Source organism: Saccopteryx bilineata, chromosome 2, assembly GCF_036850765.1.
Source record: "Saccopteryx bilineata isolate mSacBil1 chromosome 2, mSacBil1_pri_phased_curated, whole genome shotgun sequence".
Taxonomy (NCBI): Eukaryota; Metazoa; Chordata; class Mammalia; order Chiroptera; family Emballonuridae; genus Saccopteryx; species Saccopteryx bilineata.
Window position 1 is genome coordinate 189,531,108 of NC_089491.1, and position 13,517 is coordinate 189,544,624.

General features: G+C 37.0%; 1 protein-coding gene across 7 annotated transcripts in view; it reads right to left on the reverse strand.

Moving 5' to 3' along the window:
* The window catches only part of PAN3 (poly(A) specific ribonuclease subunit PAN3), a 147,821-nt gene that overhangs the window by 70,724 nt on the left and 63,580 nt on the right, over nt 1–13,517 (reverse strand). For all 7 annotated transcript variants that reach the window (XM_066258947.1, XM_066258951.1, XM_066258950.1 and 4 more), the window contains one exon: nt 3,242–3,392. In XM_066258947.1, coding sequence (XP_066115044.1) covers nt 3,242–3,392 — 151 coding nt within the window. The remainder of the gene's footprint in view (nt 1–3,241; nt 3,393–13,517) is intronic.

A 13,517-nucleotide genomic window follows, 5' to 3' on the forward strand; every position in this document is an offset into this window, starting at 1 on the left:
TTACTCTTAACTTTTGAAGGTTGATATTTATTCTTAACTTTTGAAGGTTGTGAACCTCAGGACTACATAAGCTGAACTAGAGAAAAGTGTGTATTTACAAATTTTAAAAAAATACATATAATTGTAGGCGTTCTCAAAGACAATGACGCCCAAGTTAAGTGCCATACCCCATACCTGTGTAACAACTACCTTCATAAAACAATTAGAATGTTTGCTATTATTCTCAGATTATTTGTGCATAAAACAAACCTATAAATCCTTGATTTCTTAAACTACAATAAATAAAATGACTATGTATATAATTTAATTAAAACATATCATGTACTGCATATTTTTAACACTTTCAAGTACCTTTTAAGCCTAATTAGCTATAAACTCAAATAACTTTTGTAAAGTTTTACTTGCTGCATTAAAACTTTTTTAAAAACACATATCATATTTTAACACTGGTCAAAACAAGTTTTTAAAAGAAGAGACTTGGTCACTCAGGATCCACTTTGTTCCCAGAATTATGCTTTCGTTTCATAAAATTTGAGGAAATTCAAAATCTTAATATCTACTCAACTTTGCTCAAATATCTTTACATTTTAAATATAATGAAAATGATATTGCACTAATATATATTTGAGTGCCAAAATACATATTTAAGCTTCACATTTTCTTTTTTACAAAATCAGTAGTTTGACATATTTTCAAGGGTAATAATCTGGAAGAGAAATTGAAAAAAGAAAATGAAACTTTAGAACTGAAAATTATCAATAGGTTATAACTGTAATAGACAAAAAGCATTAACAATAAAGTAAATCACTAAGTTACACTTGATGACCCTATTCTACAGCCTTAAAGTAGAAATGTCAAAAGCCTTTCATAGGCCTTGAAAAACTAGTATTTAAGGGTCAGAAATAATGAAAGACATTGAAGGCATAAACTGTTTTCTAAAAGTTAGACTTAATATTTTCTCTATTCATCTCCAGACAATGTTAAGCCATTAACTAAATGGACAAAATATACAGAAATAAATACAAAACCATTCATCATTCTGGTATTTTTAGAAAATATTTTAGCTCAGTTGTCATCTGAATGAAGAACCATTTTTAAATTACATGTATAAAGATTTGGAAATATACTTAAAATGATATACTGACCTATTTGCAATTGTTCCTGACAGTAATTACTCGTATCAATAGAAAGTAGAAGGATCATTTTAACATTAGAGCTAGGTAGAAGAGTAAGTAGTTTCTCATGTAATTCAACTTTTAAATTAATCAATTTCATCCCAAATTTAGGTTGTAATTGGGTAATTGGGGATGATGAAAAACTTACCTACACCCATTAATACATATTGAAAAGCTTAAATACCATAGCATTAATGGATTTCTTAACTAAACGTTTTCAAGATATAAAGTCCCCTTTGGGCCCTGGCCGGTTAGCTCACTTGAAGTTTAATTCTGAAACACAAAGGTTGCAGGTTCAATCCCAGGTCAGGAAACATATGGGAAGCAAACAATGAATGCACAACTAAGTGGATCAACAAATGAATGCTTCTCTCTCTCTCAAATCAATAAATTAAAAATTGTTTTAATTCCCTTTGTCATTTTTAACTCTTCTAATATTTAAAAAGTTTATTTTTCTAAACGGCAAGCTTGAACTAACCTGATCAAAGATGTGAACAAAAATATTTATTTTTTAAACAAGGGAAGATGTGTTGTTATGCCAAAATAAATTGGTACTTAATTACAAAGTTTTCTAATTGGCATATGGATACCATTATAGTGGATGCTTTATAAACACTGCTCAGAAATCCAATCTCTAAGAAATTTTAGATGTATAGCTAACATAGATTCTGCTCATGTACACAATGTGACCACACCTCAGTGAAAGAAAAATTATAGTCACATACTACTTATAAAGAAAAACTTTTAGGCTACCAGGGATATTCAATTCTGACACTGCTCTCTTAGGAAGGAAGGAAAATGCTTACAAGTTTAACTAAACCTGGAAAGAGCCAAAGTAGAAGAAAAGGTAAGGGGACAAGTGAGGGGAAGGGAGGGAAAGATGAGTGGAGAGGAAGAGTGACAGAGAAATACAAGGCAAGAAGGCAATGATAAAACCCTTGACAACACAAGGTTACTGAGCCTCTGAGTAAACCTGATACTTATCTAGCTAAACCAGATGCTCTGTTCCATGAAATTAGCATCACCTCCTCTCATTTTCCCCATACCAGTATCAAAACCATCAATTTATCTTACTAAAATGATTAAGTCCTAGAGATAGTAATACATCCAAGCTGATCTAGACAGATATTTTGGTTTCGTATAGTGTATTAATATTCCATTTTGTTTGTTTTTTTGAGACATTCAAAACTAAGTGACGATTGTCCAGTACAAGTTCTAGAAACATAATCTGTGTGGATAGCTCAAACATTTTACAGACACAAGATAACCGGCTCAGCGCTTACAATGAACTCAATATAATTTTGCACACCTTACTTCTCTGATAAGGTACACAGCAGTAGAGATGGACAATATGAAATTTCTAAGAAATTTTGCATATTTTTACATTATAATAAATGTTTATGTCACGAACTAGAATGTAATATTTGCATAACATTTTAAGATAACTTCAAAATAGAGTTCTCGAAGAGTCACTCTGAACCAAGCCTCAGAACCCCTGGGGTATAAGTACATTCATTCGAATTCTTCTGTCATTATGGGTAAACTTGTACTGTTTTCCCTAATTCAACAACCCTTACTGCTATAATACTTTACCCAAGTAAAAATTACTATTAAAAAATTAAAATCAAACATTGGAAAGGTAATAAATACATCTAAATTTGTATTTTAAATGATATAGAATATTTTATAAATTTAGTACAAAAAGACTTTGAAGCACATGTAAACATCAATATTTGGTTTCTTATATACTCTTACACAAGTTTCTGAGCGAAACGTTATCATGACTTTTTAAAAAAAGAGAAATACTAAGGTCCAGATAGATAGTTTTCCTAAGTAACCATTTTCTTCTTTAAATTTATTTCTGTGCTTTTAAACACCCTTCTATACAATTTTCATTTATATTTAAATTTTGTTTTCAATTTTTCAACTTATGGTACCAAAATCTTGACTATAAAATTGTGTTCAAATATAAATTATTCAAGTGTACAATTTCAGTTCTGATTAAGAGCAAATGGTGCTTACAGATTTGATATCTGGAACTCACTGGAAATAGTTACTCAACTTACCTGGTGCTAATCCAGCAGCAGCAGCAGGACTTCCAATGGATGGGTGAGAGAAAACTTGAGAGAAGGCAGACATATTTGATTGGGACACGTTACTCAGCCTGGAGGTTGATCCTCCTTTAGGAATAAACTCGCTTGCGGTAGGATTTGGTGTCTATTTAAAAATCAAATACAGTAAGTTAACATACTTTAAGCCCAAAAGAGACATTGAATGTACTAGGCATTATTCCACAGTATTTTATTTACCAAGTAAAAATATTTTACTGAAAACATTTACAGTGCTTTTTAGTTTCCATATTTTGAGATTGTATAAGTTTTTTGAGGGACTTTTCTTAATCAAATTAGTTCATTTTAATCATTTCATTTGCAGGATTTAACCTCAAAAACATGTATAATTTGTCTTTATTGTCCAATATGCATCATTACCAAACTATCCTAACACAAATTAGAGAACTGGGAGGTTGAGACTACCTCAAAACTGAGCAACAAGTTTCAAATTTAGTATCTTTAGACCATGTCTACCAGTTATAAAAAGGTCAAACTGCCTTTATTCCATAATTAATCACTTCTTTTTTTGTAAGCTCTTAAGACATTTTCTCAATAACACGATGCCATGTATTTAAAAAGAACACAGACAAGAAAAACACTTAAATACACGGCAAAAATCAAGATATAATAAAAACATAATAGAAGCCCCAATGCCTGCAAAGTATCACACGTAACTTATGTAACATTAAAAATATTTTAATATAACATTACATTAAAAATTTTCTTAACAGTTGTTCGAAATCACATTTTATATAGTCAAGGGATATGATACTTTGGCCATTAACATAAATGATATTTGAATTCAACTTCCAATAGGGTCAACCAAAGAAATAATTCAGTATGTTCATATGTACTTCACCCACATTTTATGTATACATATAAACTAAGTTTAGAGCACTGAATCATAACACAAAGAATTTAATCAATCGAAAGTAGTTTAGCCTGACCAGGTGGTGGCACAATGGATAGAGCGTCTGACTGGATGACGATCCAGTTTCAAGACCCCGAGGTCGCTAGCTTGAGCACGGACTCATCTGGTTTGAGCAAAAGTTCCCAGCTTGGACCCAAGGTCGCTGGCTCGAGCAAGGGGTTACTCGGTCTGCTGAGGGCCCATGATCAAGGCACATATGAGAAAGCAATCAATGAACAACTATGGTGTCACAATGCGCAACAAAAAACTAATAATTGATGCTTCTCATCTCTCCATTCCTGTCTGTCTCTGTCTATCCCTCTCTGACTCTCTCTCTGTCTCTGTAAAAGAAAAAAAAAAGGGAGTTTAGAACTAATCATTAGAATGTAAGGAGGTAGAAAATTGGAAGATGGACTAATTACTTTACAACCCCAAGAAAACTTCCCTATTTTATATGAATGACACTGTATACTGTCAAGTCAGAGTTCAAAATATTAGATTTGGAAGATAAGTCAACAGACTAACTTGACTTTAAACTCTAAAACAAATGATATTTTATCAACTGTATGCCAGCAAAAATTAAACACACAAAGTGATAAAATATAGAAGAAATGTTAATCTAAGCTTAATTAAAATATACTAGATACATAGAAAGAACCTCTTCTACTGCCATATCTGAGACATAAAATTCTGGAGGATAGTGGCAGGGGTGGGAGAGGGGGTGTTTCAAGCCTGAGCCAAAATGTATTTTCCAAAGAGAAAAATAAAATCCTTTTTTCTTTCTTTTCTCTCTTTTTCTTTCTCTTTCTTTTTCTCTTTCCTCTGTCCTCTCCTTCCTTCCTTCCTCCCTCCCTCCCTTCCTTCCCCCCTTCTCTCTCTCTCTCTCTCTCTCTCTCTCTCTCTCACACACACACACACACACACACACACAGAGTAAAACCTTTCAAATTATAAAGTCTTCAAAGAATCATGGCATGTTCTTTAAAAGTATGGTCAATTCCTTAATTTCTGGAGTAGAAAATATGCCACCACATTTTACTGATATGTTAATCCTTAGTTCCAGGGGGAAAATGGCTACTAACAGGATCACTTCAGAGCTAAATCTGTATGTTCCAGTTAATCCTAAACCTATTTTAGAAGATGGAGTCAAGATAGAAGCAATTGGGTATCTTGGTGAGAGTGCAAAATGCCTATGAAAGAAGGGGACTTCAGGACTACAAGATTACCAATAGAAGGTATGTTTAGACAAAATTATATATGCATACAAAACTTTTTAGTACCATGTTCCTGGGTAATTACATTCACGTATATCCTACATTTACTGTGAATAACAGTCCATGTGCAAAGCTGGGTTTCTCTAAATTAAATCTATTTAATTTGAAAGCCTACTTTTAAGGGATCCTATAAATGAGAAATAGGAAGCAAAAGTCTATTCTACCTTTGCCAAACAAATCATACATAAAATGTCATTTTAAAGTATAAGGAGCTCAAAATTTATTGTTATTAAAAATAAGGTAACTGAAAATTTACACACTAAACTGCAACTTCTATATATTCAACAATCAAATATGAAAAACTGCCCAAAGGTGACTTTTAATTAAGAAATGTAAAGAAGGGCCTAAATCCTCCCTCCTTTGTTTTAAGTCCTGACTTAAGATGGCAAGGCATTTATTTGCCTTGAATGGGTGGTTTGAAAGTTTATTTATATTCAACTCTTTGAGTACAATGATTTAAATAGCAGAAAAAAGAATTATATAAGATTTAGATACAATACACACACAAAAAAATCTAGGAATAAAAGAGTAGGGCCACTATTAACAGATAATATAAACTCTTACAGCCAGATTAGAGAACTATCAAAAATATTTAATGAAATGATATATTAATTACTTCTCAATAAAATTAGTCAAAATAACTACCAAAAAAAGATGCACTCTTAAAACGGCTTTAATAATATTGTTTTAAAGTATAAATAAGAGCTTTATAAAGTAACATAGCATAGGCACACATCTTTAATATGTTAAGAAGAATTTTTTAGGCCCTGGCCGGTTGACTCAGTGGATAGAGCGTTGGCCAGGTGTGCAGACATTCTGGGCTCAATCCCCAGTCAGGATACACATGAGAAGCTACCATCTGCTTCTCACCCCCACTCTCTGCCCCGTCTCTCTCTTCCCCTCCCACAGCCAGTGGCTCAGTTGGTCAGTGCATCAGTCCCAGACTGGGGTTGCCGGGTGGATCCTGGTCAGGGCATATGAAGGAGTCTATCTCCCCTCCTCTCACTTAAAAAAAAATAAAAATAAAAATAAATTAAAAAATAAAAAAAAATTTTTTAAAAGACAAGGCAAAACTGTTAACTAAAACTAATCACATTAAAATGAATTTTCTATTCAACAATTTCTCTTCGTTTTACTGGGATTTTTTTTTTTTTTTTTTTTTTTTTTTTTTTTTTTTTTGCATTTTTCTGAAGCTGGAAACGGAGAGACAGTCAGACAGACTCCCGCATGCGCCCGACCGGGATCCACCCGGCACGCCCACCAGGGGGCGACGCTCTGCCCACCAGGGGGCGATGCTCTGCCCATCCTGGGCGTCGCCATGTTGCGACCCTCCTGGGCGTCGCCATGTTGCGACCAGAGCCACTCTAGCGCCTGGGGCAGAGGCCACAGAGCCATCCCCAGCGCCCGGGCCATCTTTGCTCCAATGGAGCCTTGGCTGCGGGAGGGGAAGAGAGAGACAGAGAGGAAGGCGCGGCGGAGGGGTGGAGAAGCAAATGGGCGCTTCTCCTATGTGCCCTGGCCGGGAATCGAACCAATTTCTCTTCGTTTTAAAAGGTAAAGGTCATATCTAGAAAGAATACTCAAATTTGGGTTATATAAATTATTTGTCTAATTTCAACACTAAAGAGAATGAAATAAATTAGAAAAGGCATGGTGAAAAAGAAAATCAAAATTTTACTATTCTTGCCCTATGATTTAGAAGATAATGCCTTCATAAATATCTAGGTATATTCCTATAATAGTAAATTTCTACTTTTAATAAACAGTTATATCTCTACTATAATTTCTATTTCTATTCTATGTAGTTTCTATTCATATTTTAAATCCTAATTTCTATTTCAAACAGCTATAAATGAACAACTGAAAAAATATCAATATTTAGTCAAGTTAAATAACACACTTAGTGAGAATTTATCAAAAATAGTTTTGGACAAAAAAAATAGTTTTGGGTTTTCATATATTTAAATTCATACTGCATCTTTCATGGCAAGAGCAGTCAAGTTCCTTCTATATAGTGAGTTCCTCCAGGGAGTAAGCTGGAGTACTCATAGAGTTCACCTCATGTTTCTCATCTATCAGGGACCCATTGCCAGATATCTGATGTCTTAAAAACTGTTATTTCTTATATTTTCTTAATTTTTTTTTCTTTTTTGCTATTTCTGGAGAGAAGATAAGTCCAATCCCTATTCTTCCATCTTGGCCACAAGACAAATCTAATGGTGATATTTTCAAAACATAAGGTATTCCTGATTTGACCTTTTTTTAATTTAGAACTTAATGGAGTGACAGTGATCAATAAGTAGTGTACATAGCCTGACCAGGCGGTGGCGCAGTGGATAGAACGTCAGACTGGGATGCAGAGGACCCGGGTTCGAGACCCTGAGGTCGCCAGCTTGAGCGTGGGCTCATCTGGTTTGAGGAAAAGCCCACCAGCTTGAACCCAAGGTCACTGGCTCCAGCAAGGGGTTACTCGGTCTGCTGAAGGCCCGCGGTCAAGGCACGTATGAGAGAGCAATCAATGAACAACTAAGGTGTTGCAATGCGCAATGAAAAACTAATGATTGATGCTTCTCATCTCTCTCCGTTCCTGTCTGTCTGTCCCTGTCTATCCCTCTCTCTGACTTACTCTCTGTCTCTGTAAAAAATAAATAAATAAATAAAAATTTAAAAAAAAAGTGTACATAGGTTTTAGGTAAACACTTCTATCACATATGAACTGTTGATCACATTGTGTGCCCATCACCCAAAGTCAAATCATATTCCATCACTACACATTTGTCCCTCTTTACTCCCCTTCTCCCCTGCCCCTAAATTGTCAATATATAAAACTTAGCCAACTCCTTGTTTTGGTTTGAGCAGATACCAGTAAAAAGTAAAGAGGTGCTTTGCAATTACCATTTCAAACAATTTGTAAGCAAATCAATTAATTCCCTACAAAGCTCGTTTTTTTCAAGTCATGTTTTGATTTCTATATCACCTCTTTCCAACACAGATATACTATGTCACAACTAACTATCCTTTTGATAATGCAGATATCTTTGCAACATTAAAATCTATTCCACATCTTAAATATTTCTCAAATTCAATTATTTCTATTCATTTCACTGTCAGTGCCCTAGACTAGGCCACCATCATCTCTACTTGGATTAGCTGCAACAGCATCCTAATCGACCAACTTGACTTGTTCATCTTGTTCAACTCCAATTCAGATAAAAGAGAGAGTAAGAGAGTCAAGTAGAAAAAGAGGAAGAGGAGGAAGAAAAGTGGAAAGAAGTAAAAGTTTTATTTAATGACTTTATTGCCGAATTCCAATTAGACTGATCAGGTTAAGTCTCCACTGTCCTTAACTGAATTAATTAAAAAAAAAAAAAAAACAGGAGAGAAAAAGTTAATACTAGTCTTAAACTTATCTACTTTTTTCCAAAATTTTTTAACTCTAATCTCTCATCTTCACTACTAGTCTTCCCTCTGTGGAGTGACAAAAGAACCTAGTGAGACTAATTCCAAAAATTCATGTCCTAAACAGGTAGGCAGGTGTGCATGGGTATGTGTGGGTGGGGGAGAAGTTCTTGGCAAGGGCAAAGAGCAGTAAATTATTTGTAAAGGTAGAAGAGAGGAGACTGACAATGAGAAAGAAAGGGAAAAACAGGCAACTATTTTGCCTTGATAAAATCTCAAAAGGCATCAAAAGAGGAGACTCAACAACAAGAAAAATAGCTCATAAAGAGCTATTTTTATTAGTCTTCGCGGTTCACAAATAACACAAAATAAAGAAGAACAGGGTGAGATGAAAAGAAGTCAAATGGCTAACCAGAACCCCCCAAATTCACATTTCTATAAAATATTTTAAAATTTAATGGATAATTACCCCATATTTCAAACATACCCAAATACGGTCAATTTTAAATTGACTATCAAAATATACTCAATTTCTGAGTTATTCAAAAACTGACCTATTTAAGACCTGTCAAGGTTCATCTTATAAAGTTCACATCTGAATACCACTAGATTTTGTTTTGTTTTGTTTTTAGAGACAGAGAGAGAGTCAGAGAGGGATAGACAGGGACAGACAGACAGGAATGAAGAGAGATGAGAAGCATCAATCATTAGTTTTTCATTGCGACACCTTAGTTATTCATTGATTACTTTCTTATATGTGCCTTGACCGTGGGCTTTCAGCAGACCGAGTAACCCCTTGCTCGAGCCAGAGACCTTGGGTCCAAGCTGGTGAGCTTGGCTCAAACCAGATGAGCCCACGCTCAAGCTGGCGACCTCAGGGTCTCGAACCTGGGTCCTCTGCATCCCAGTCCAACGCTCTATCCACTGCGCCACCACCTGGTCAGGCTGAATACCACTAGTATTTTGAAATTAGTCTAGGCCCTGGCCGGTTGGCTCAGTGATAGAGCGTCGGCCTGGCGTGCAGAAGTCCCGGGTTCGATTCCCGGCCAGGGCACACAGGAGAAGTGCCCATCTGCTTCTCCACCCCTCCCCCTCTCATTCTTCTCTGTCTCTCTCTTCCCCTCCTGCAGCCGAGGCTCCATTGGAGCAAAGATGGCCCGGGCACTGGGGATGGCTCCTTGGCCTCTGCCCCAGGGGCTAGAGTGGCTCTGGTCGAAACAGAGCGACGCCCCGGAGGGGCAGAGCATCGCCCCCTGGTGGGCGTGCCAGGTGGATCCCGGTCGGGCGCATGTGGGAAGTCTGTCTGACTTCCCGTTTCCAGCTTTAGAAAAAAAATACAAAAAAAATACAAAAAAAAAAAAAAAGAAAGAAATTAGTCTAGTATCACAATTTACAAAGTTTCTGAAGCAAACTGGATCCTCTGATAAATGCCCAAGAAAATATGATATTCTAAATAAACCAATCAAACTGAAGAAACCAATGAAAGACATTTGATTATTAGTGCTTCCAAGAAATTCACATCAGTGTTATATAAAATGCAAGTTCTATTTATAATTTGACTATCTTAAGAGGAAAGTAGTATGAGTGATGCCAGAACCTGCCAAAGGAAAATCAATTCTTAAAAAAAAGCTTTGTATTGGAGATGACGTCAGAGTAATGGCGGGGTAGGAAGCGATACCGATAAATCTCCCCCAAAACTCAACAAGATCTTCAACCAGAAACAGAAAAACCTATACTTGGAGCTTCCAGATGCTTTGCAATACACCCAAAGGTATGATTGAGTGAAAAATTGGCTAAATATATAACCAAACCCCGAAGGAAATAGGGAGTAAGAAATGCTCCGCCTTCCTCACTAACCTAAACAGGGTGGCTTTCTCTGGTAACTGTGAATATAGAAACTGAGGCGGGCAAAGGGGGTGAATAGATCCAGGCCGCCACGGCACAAACGGCCGAACCAGGCTGTGGCACGGAGATCCAAGCCGAGGAAAATCTGATCCTGTGGCAACCCGGGCAATAAAAGCTAACACTCGCGCCAAACCCAAACAAAGAAAGACAAGCGGAGCGGCCATTTTACCCGGTCTCCTGGTCGGTGCGCAGTTAGTGGGCGAGAATTTCTTCCTAGAGTGCGGTGCCCGTGTTGCCCCACGGAGAGGCAGGGTCAGAGGCCTTTCTGTGGGCCGAGGGCAGAGTTTCTGGGCAGTTCCAGTGCCCTGGGAAAGCCACGCACGGGAGGGAGTGAGAACTAATTCCAACGGTGGAGATTTTCCGTGCTGGAGAGTGTTTCACTCAGAGGGAACCGCGGCCGGCCTCATATCCTGGTTTGCGCGCGCATATAAGGAGTGAGTGATTCCTCCGAGTACCTCGGCAGTGCGCGCCCGTGTTATCGCACAGAGGGGCAGAGTCAGGGGCCTTTGTGTGGGCCAAAGCGGAATCTCGGGCCGCCCCAGCGCCTTGCAAAAGCCGCGCACGGGGACGGAGCGAGACTCAATTCCAACGCTGCAACTTTTCCCTGCGGTTGGAGGTTTTACTCAGAGCGTGAGACTGCTGGCCGGATATCCTAGTCGCAGACAGTGAGTGAGAGTTTCCTCCAAGCGCCCCGGAAGTGGGCGCCCGCCTGTGTTACCGGACAGAGTGGCAGAGCCAGTGGTCTTTGAGTGGGCGGAAAGCCCGCCTGATTATGCTAGCAGCTCTGACTGACTGAGCCTTACCCAGAGCCCTGTGCTGAGTGGAAATAGAGTGGGGAGTTGCCAGCTCTTTGAGCCTCTTACTATCCAGGCAGAGGCAGCAGCAACCCCATAGCTGGATTCTCAGGCGACTAATTGAGGAAGGAAAGACTAGGAGAAAGGCTCCAGGAACACGGACTCTCTCACTGTCAGAGCCTATAAATGCTAATGAGCTTCGACTGCCAATGAGACCAAAGCACAATACATGACATTGCCATAGAGATTTATCAACTGCAAACCTCTACCTGAGCGTGCCAAAGGGGCAGAACCCGGGGTACAGAGTCACCGACCAGGAAGAGGGAGAGAAAAGAAAAAGCAAGAAGATAACCTCTCAAAATCAAGAATAATCTGCAGACTTTATAACCTATCCCATTTTATTATATTTGTTCGTTTGTTTCTCTTATCTTCATTCTTGATACTTTTTTTTCCTCCTCTAATTTGGCCGATTAACTCTCTACCGGTCTTACTCTCTCCTCTCCTTGAACTACACTATCCATAAGTGTTACATCTCCCATTATCTTTTCTCTTCTCTTCCTTTCTCTCTATGAGGGTTGCACTCCAAAACCCTTAACTCTCTCTCTCTCTCTCCTTTCTTTTTTCTTCTTTTAGTGGTTCCCTCTTTTTTTCTCTCTCTCTCTTTCTTTTCTCCCTCTATATTAGTTTCTTCCTTTCTCCTTTACATCTCCTCTCATTCAAACCTCAATAACAAACAAATTATCTTATCTGGGACTCAAACCTATGTTTGTGGCATTTTGGGGGGTTTTTACTTCACCTTTTTAACTCACTAGCAGTGCTCCCATCCCTGGCTCTCCATATTATCTAGTTCTTGTTCCACTAAATACAATAGTAAGTTTTTAATTTGTCCCCCCATTTTTCCGTTTTCCTCTTATTCCTCTCATCATAACTCTTAGACAACCAACACCTAAAAGCAAATCATTTTATTCTTGACCCAAATTTTTTCCTTATTTGTTTTTTGTGGGTCCATACGCTCTTTTTTTTTTCTTTTTTCTTTTTTTTTTTCCTTTTTTTTTTCTTTTTTTGCCACTTTATTACTTTTCCCCAATTCAGGCCCTCCATCACAGGCATTGTTTGTTATAATTCACAGTCCAACACAAGATTTTCTCAAGAAAGAGGGGAGAGGAGAGGAGAGGAAAAAAGGAGGGGGGGGGAATAATTTCCTTTTTTTAAAAAATTTTTATTTTATTTTATTTTTCTTTATTTCATTATTATTTTTTTTAAAAAAACAACTCTTCTATTTTTTTTATTTTTTATTTTTTTTAAACTTTTTATTCTTTATTAAATCTCATTAATACTATCAACAAAACCACCCTCAGATGCCATTAAGGAAGAGAAAATCGAATATCATGGATACAAAAGAAAGAGAGGTAACACAGCTAGATGAGGAAAAATCTATGGAGAAAAAATTTAATATATTGGAAACCTTGGAGCTAAATGACAGAGAATTCAAGATAGAAATACTAAAAATCCTCCGAGATATACAAGAAAACACAGAAAGGCAATTTAGAGAGCTCAGAAAACAACTCAACGAACACAAAGAATATATGTCCAAGGAAACTGAAACTATAAAAACAAATCAAACAGAGATGAAAAACTCAATTCACGAGCTGAAAAACGAAATAACAAGCATAGCTAATAGAACAGGTCAGATAGAAGAGAGGATTAGTGAAATAGAAGACAAGCAACTTGAGGCACAACAGAGAGAAGAAGAAAGAGACTCAAAAATTAAAAAAAATGAGATAGCCCTACAAGAATTATCTGACTCCATCAAAAAGAATAACATAAGAATAATAGGTATATCAGAGGGAGAAGAGAGAGAAAATGGAATGGAGAACATACTCAAACAAATAATAGATGAGAACTTCCCAAGCCTGTGGAAAGAACTAAAGCCTCAAGTTCAAGAAGCA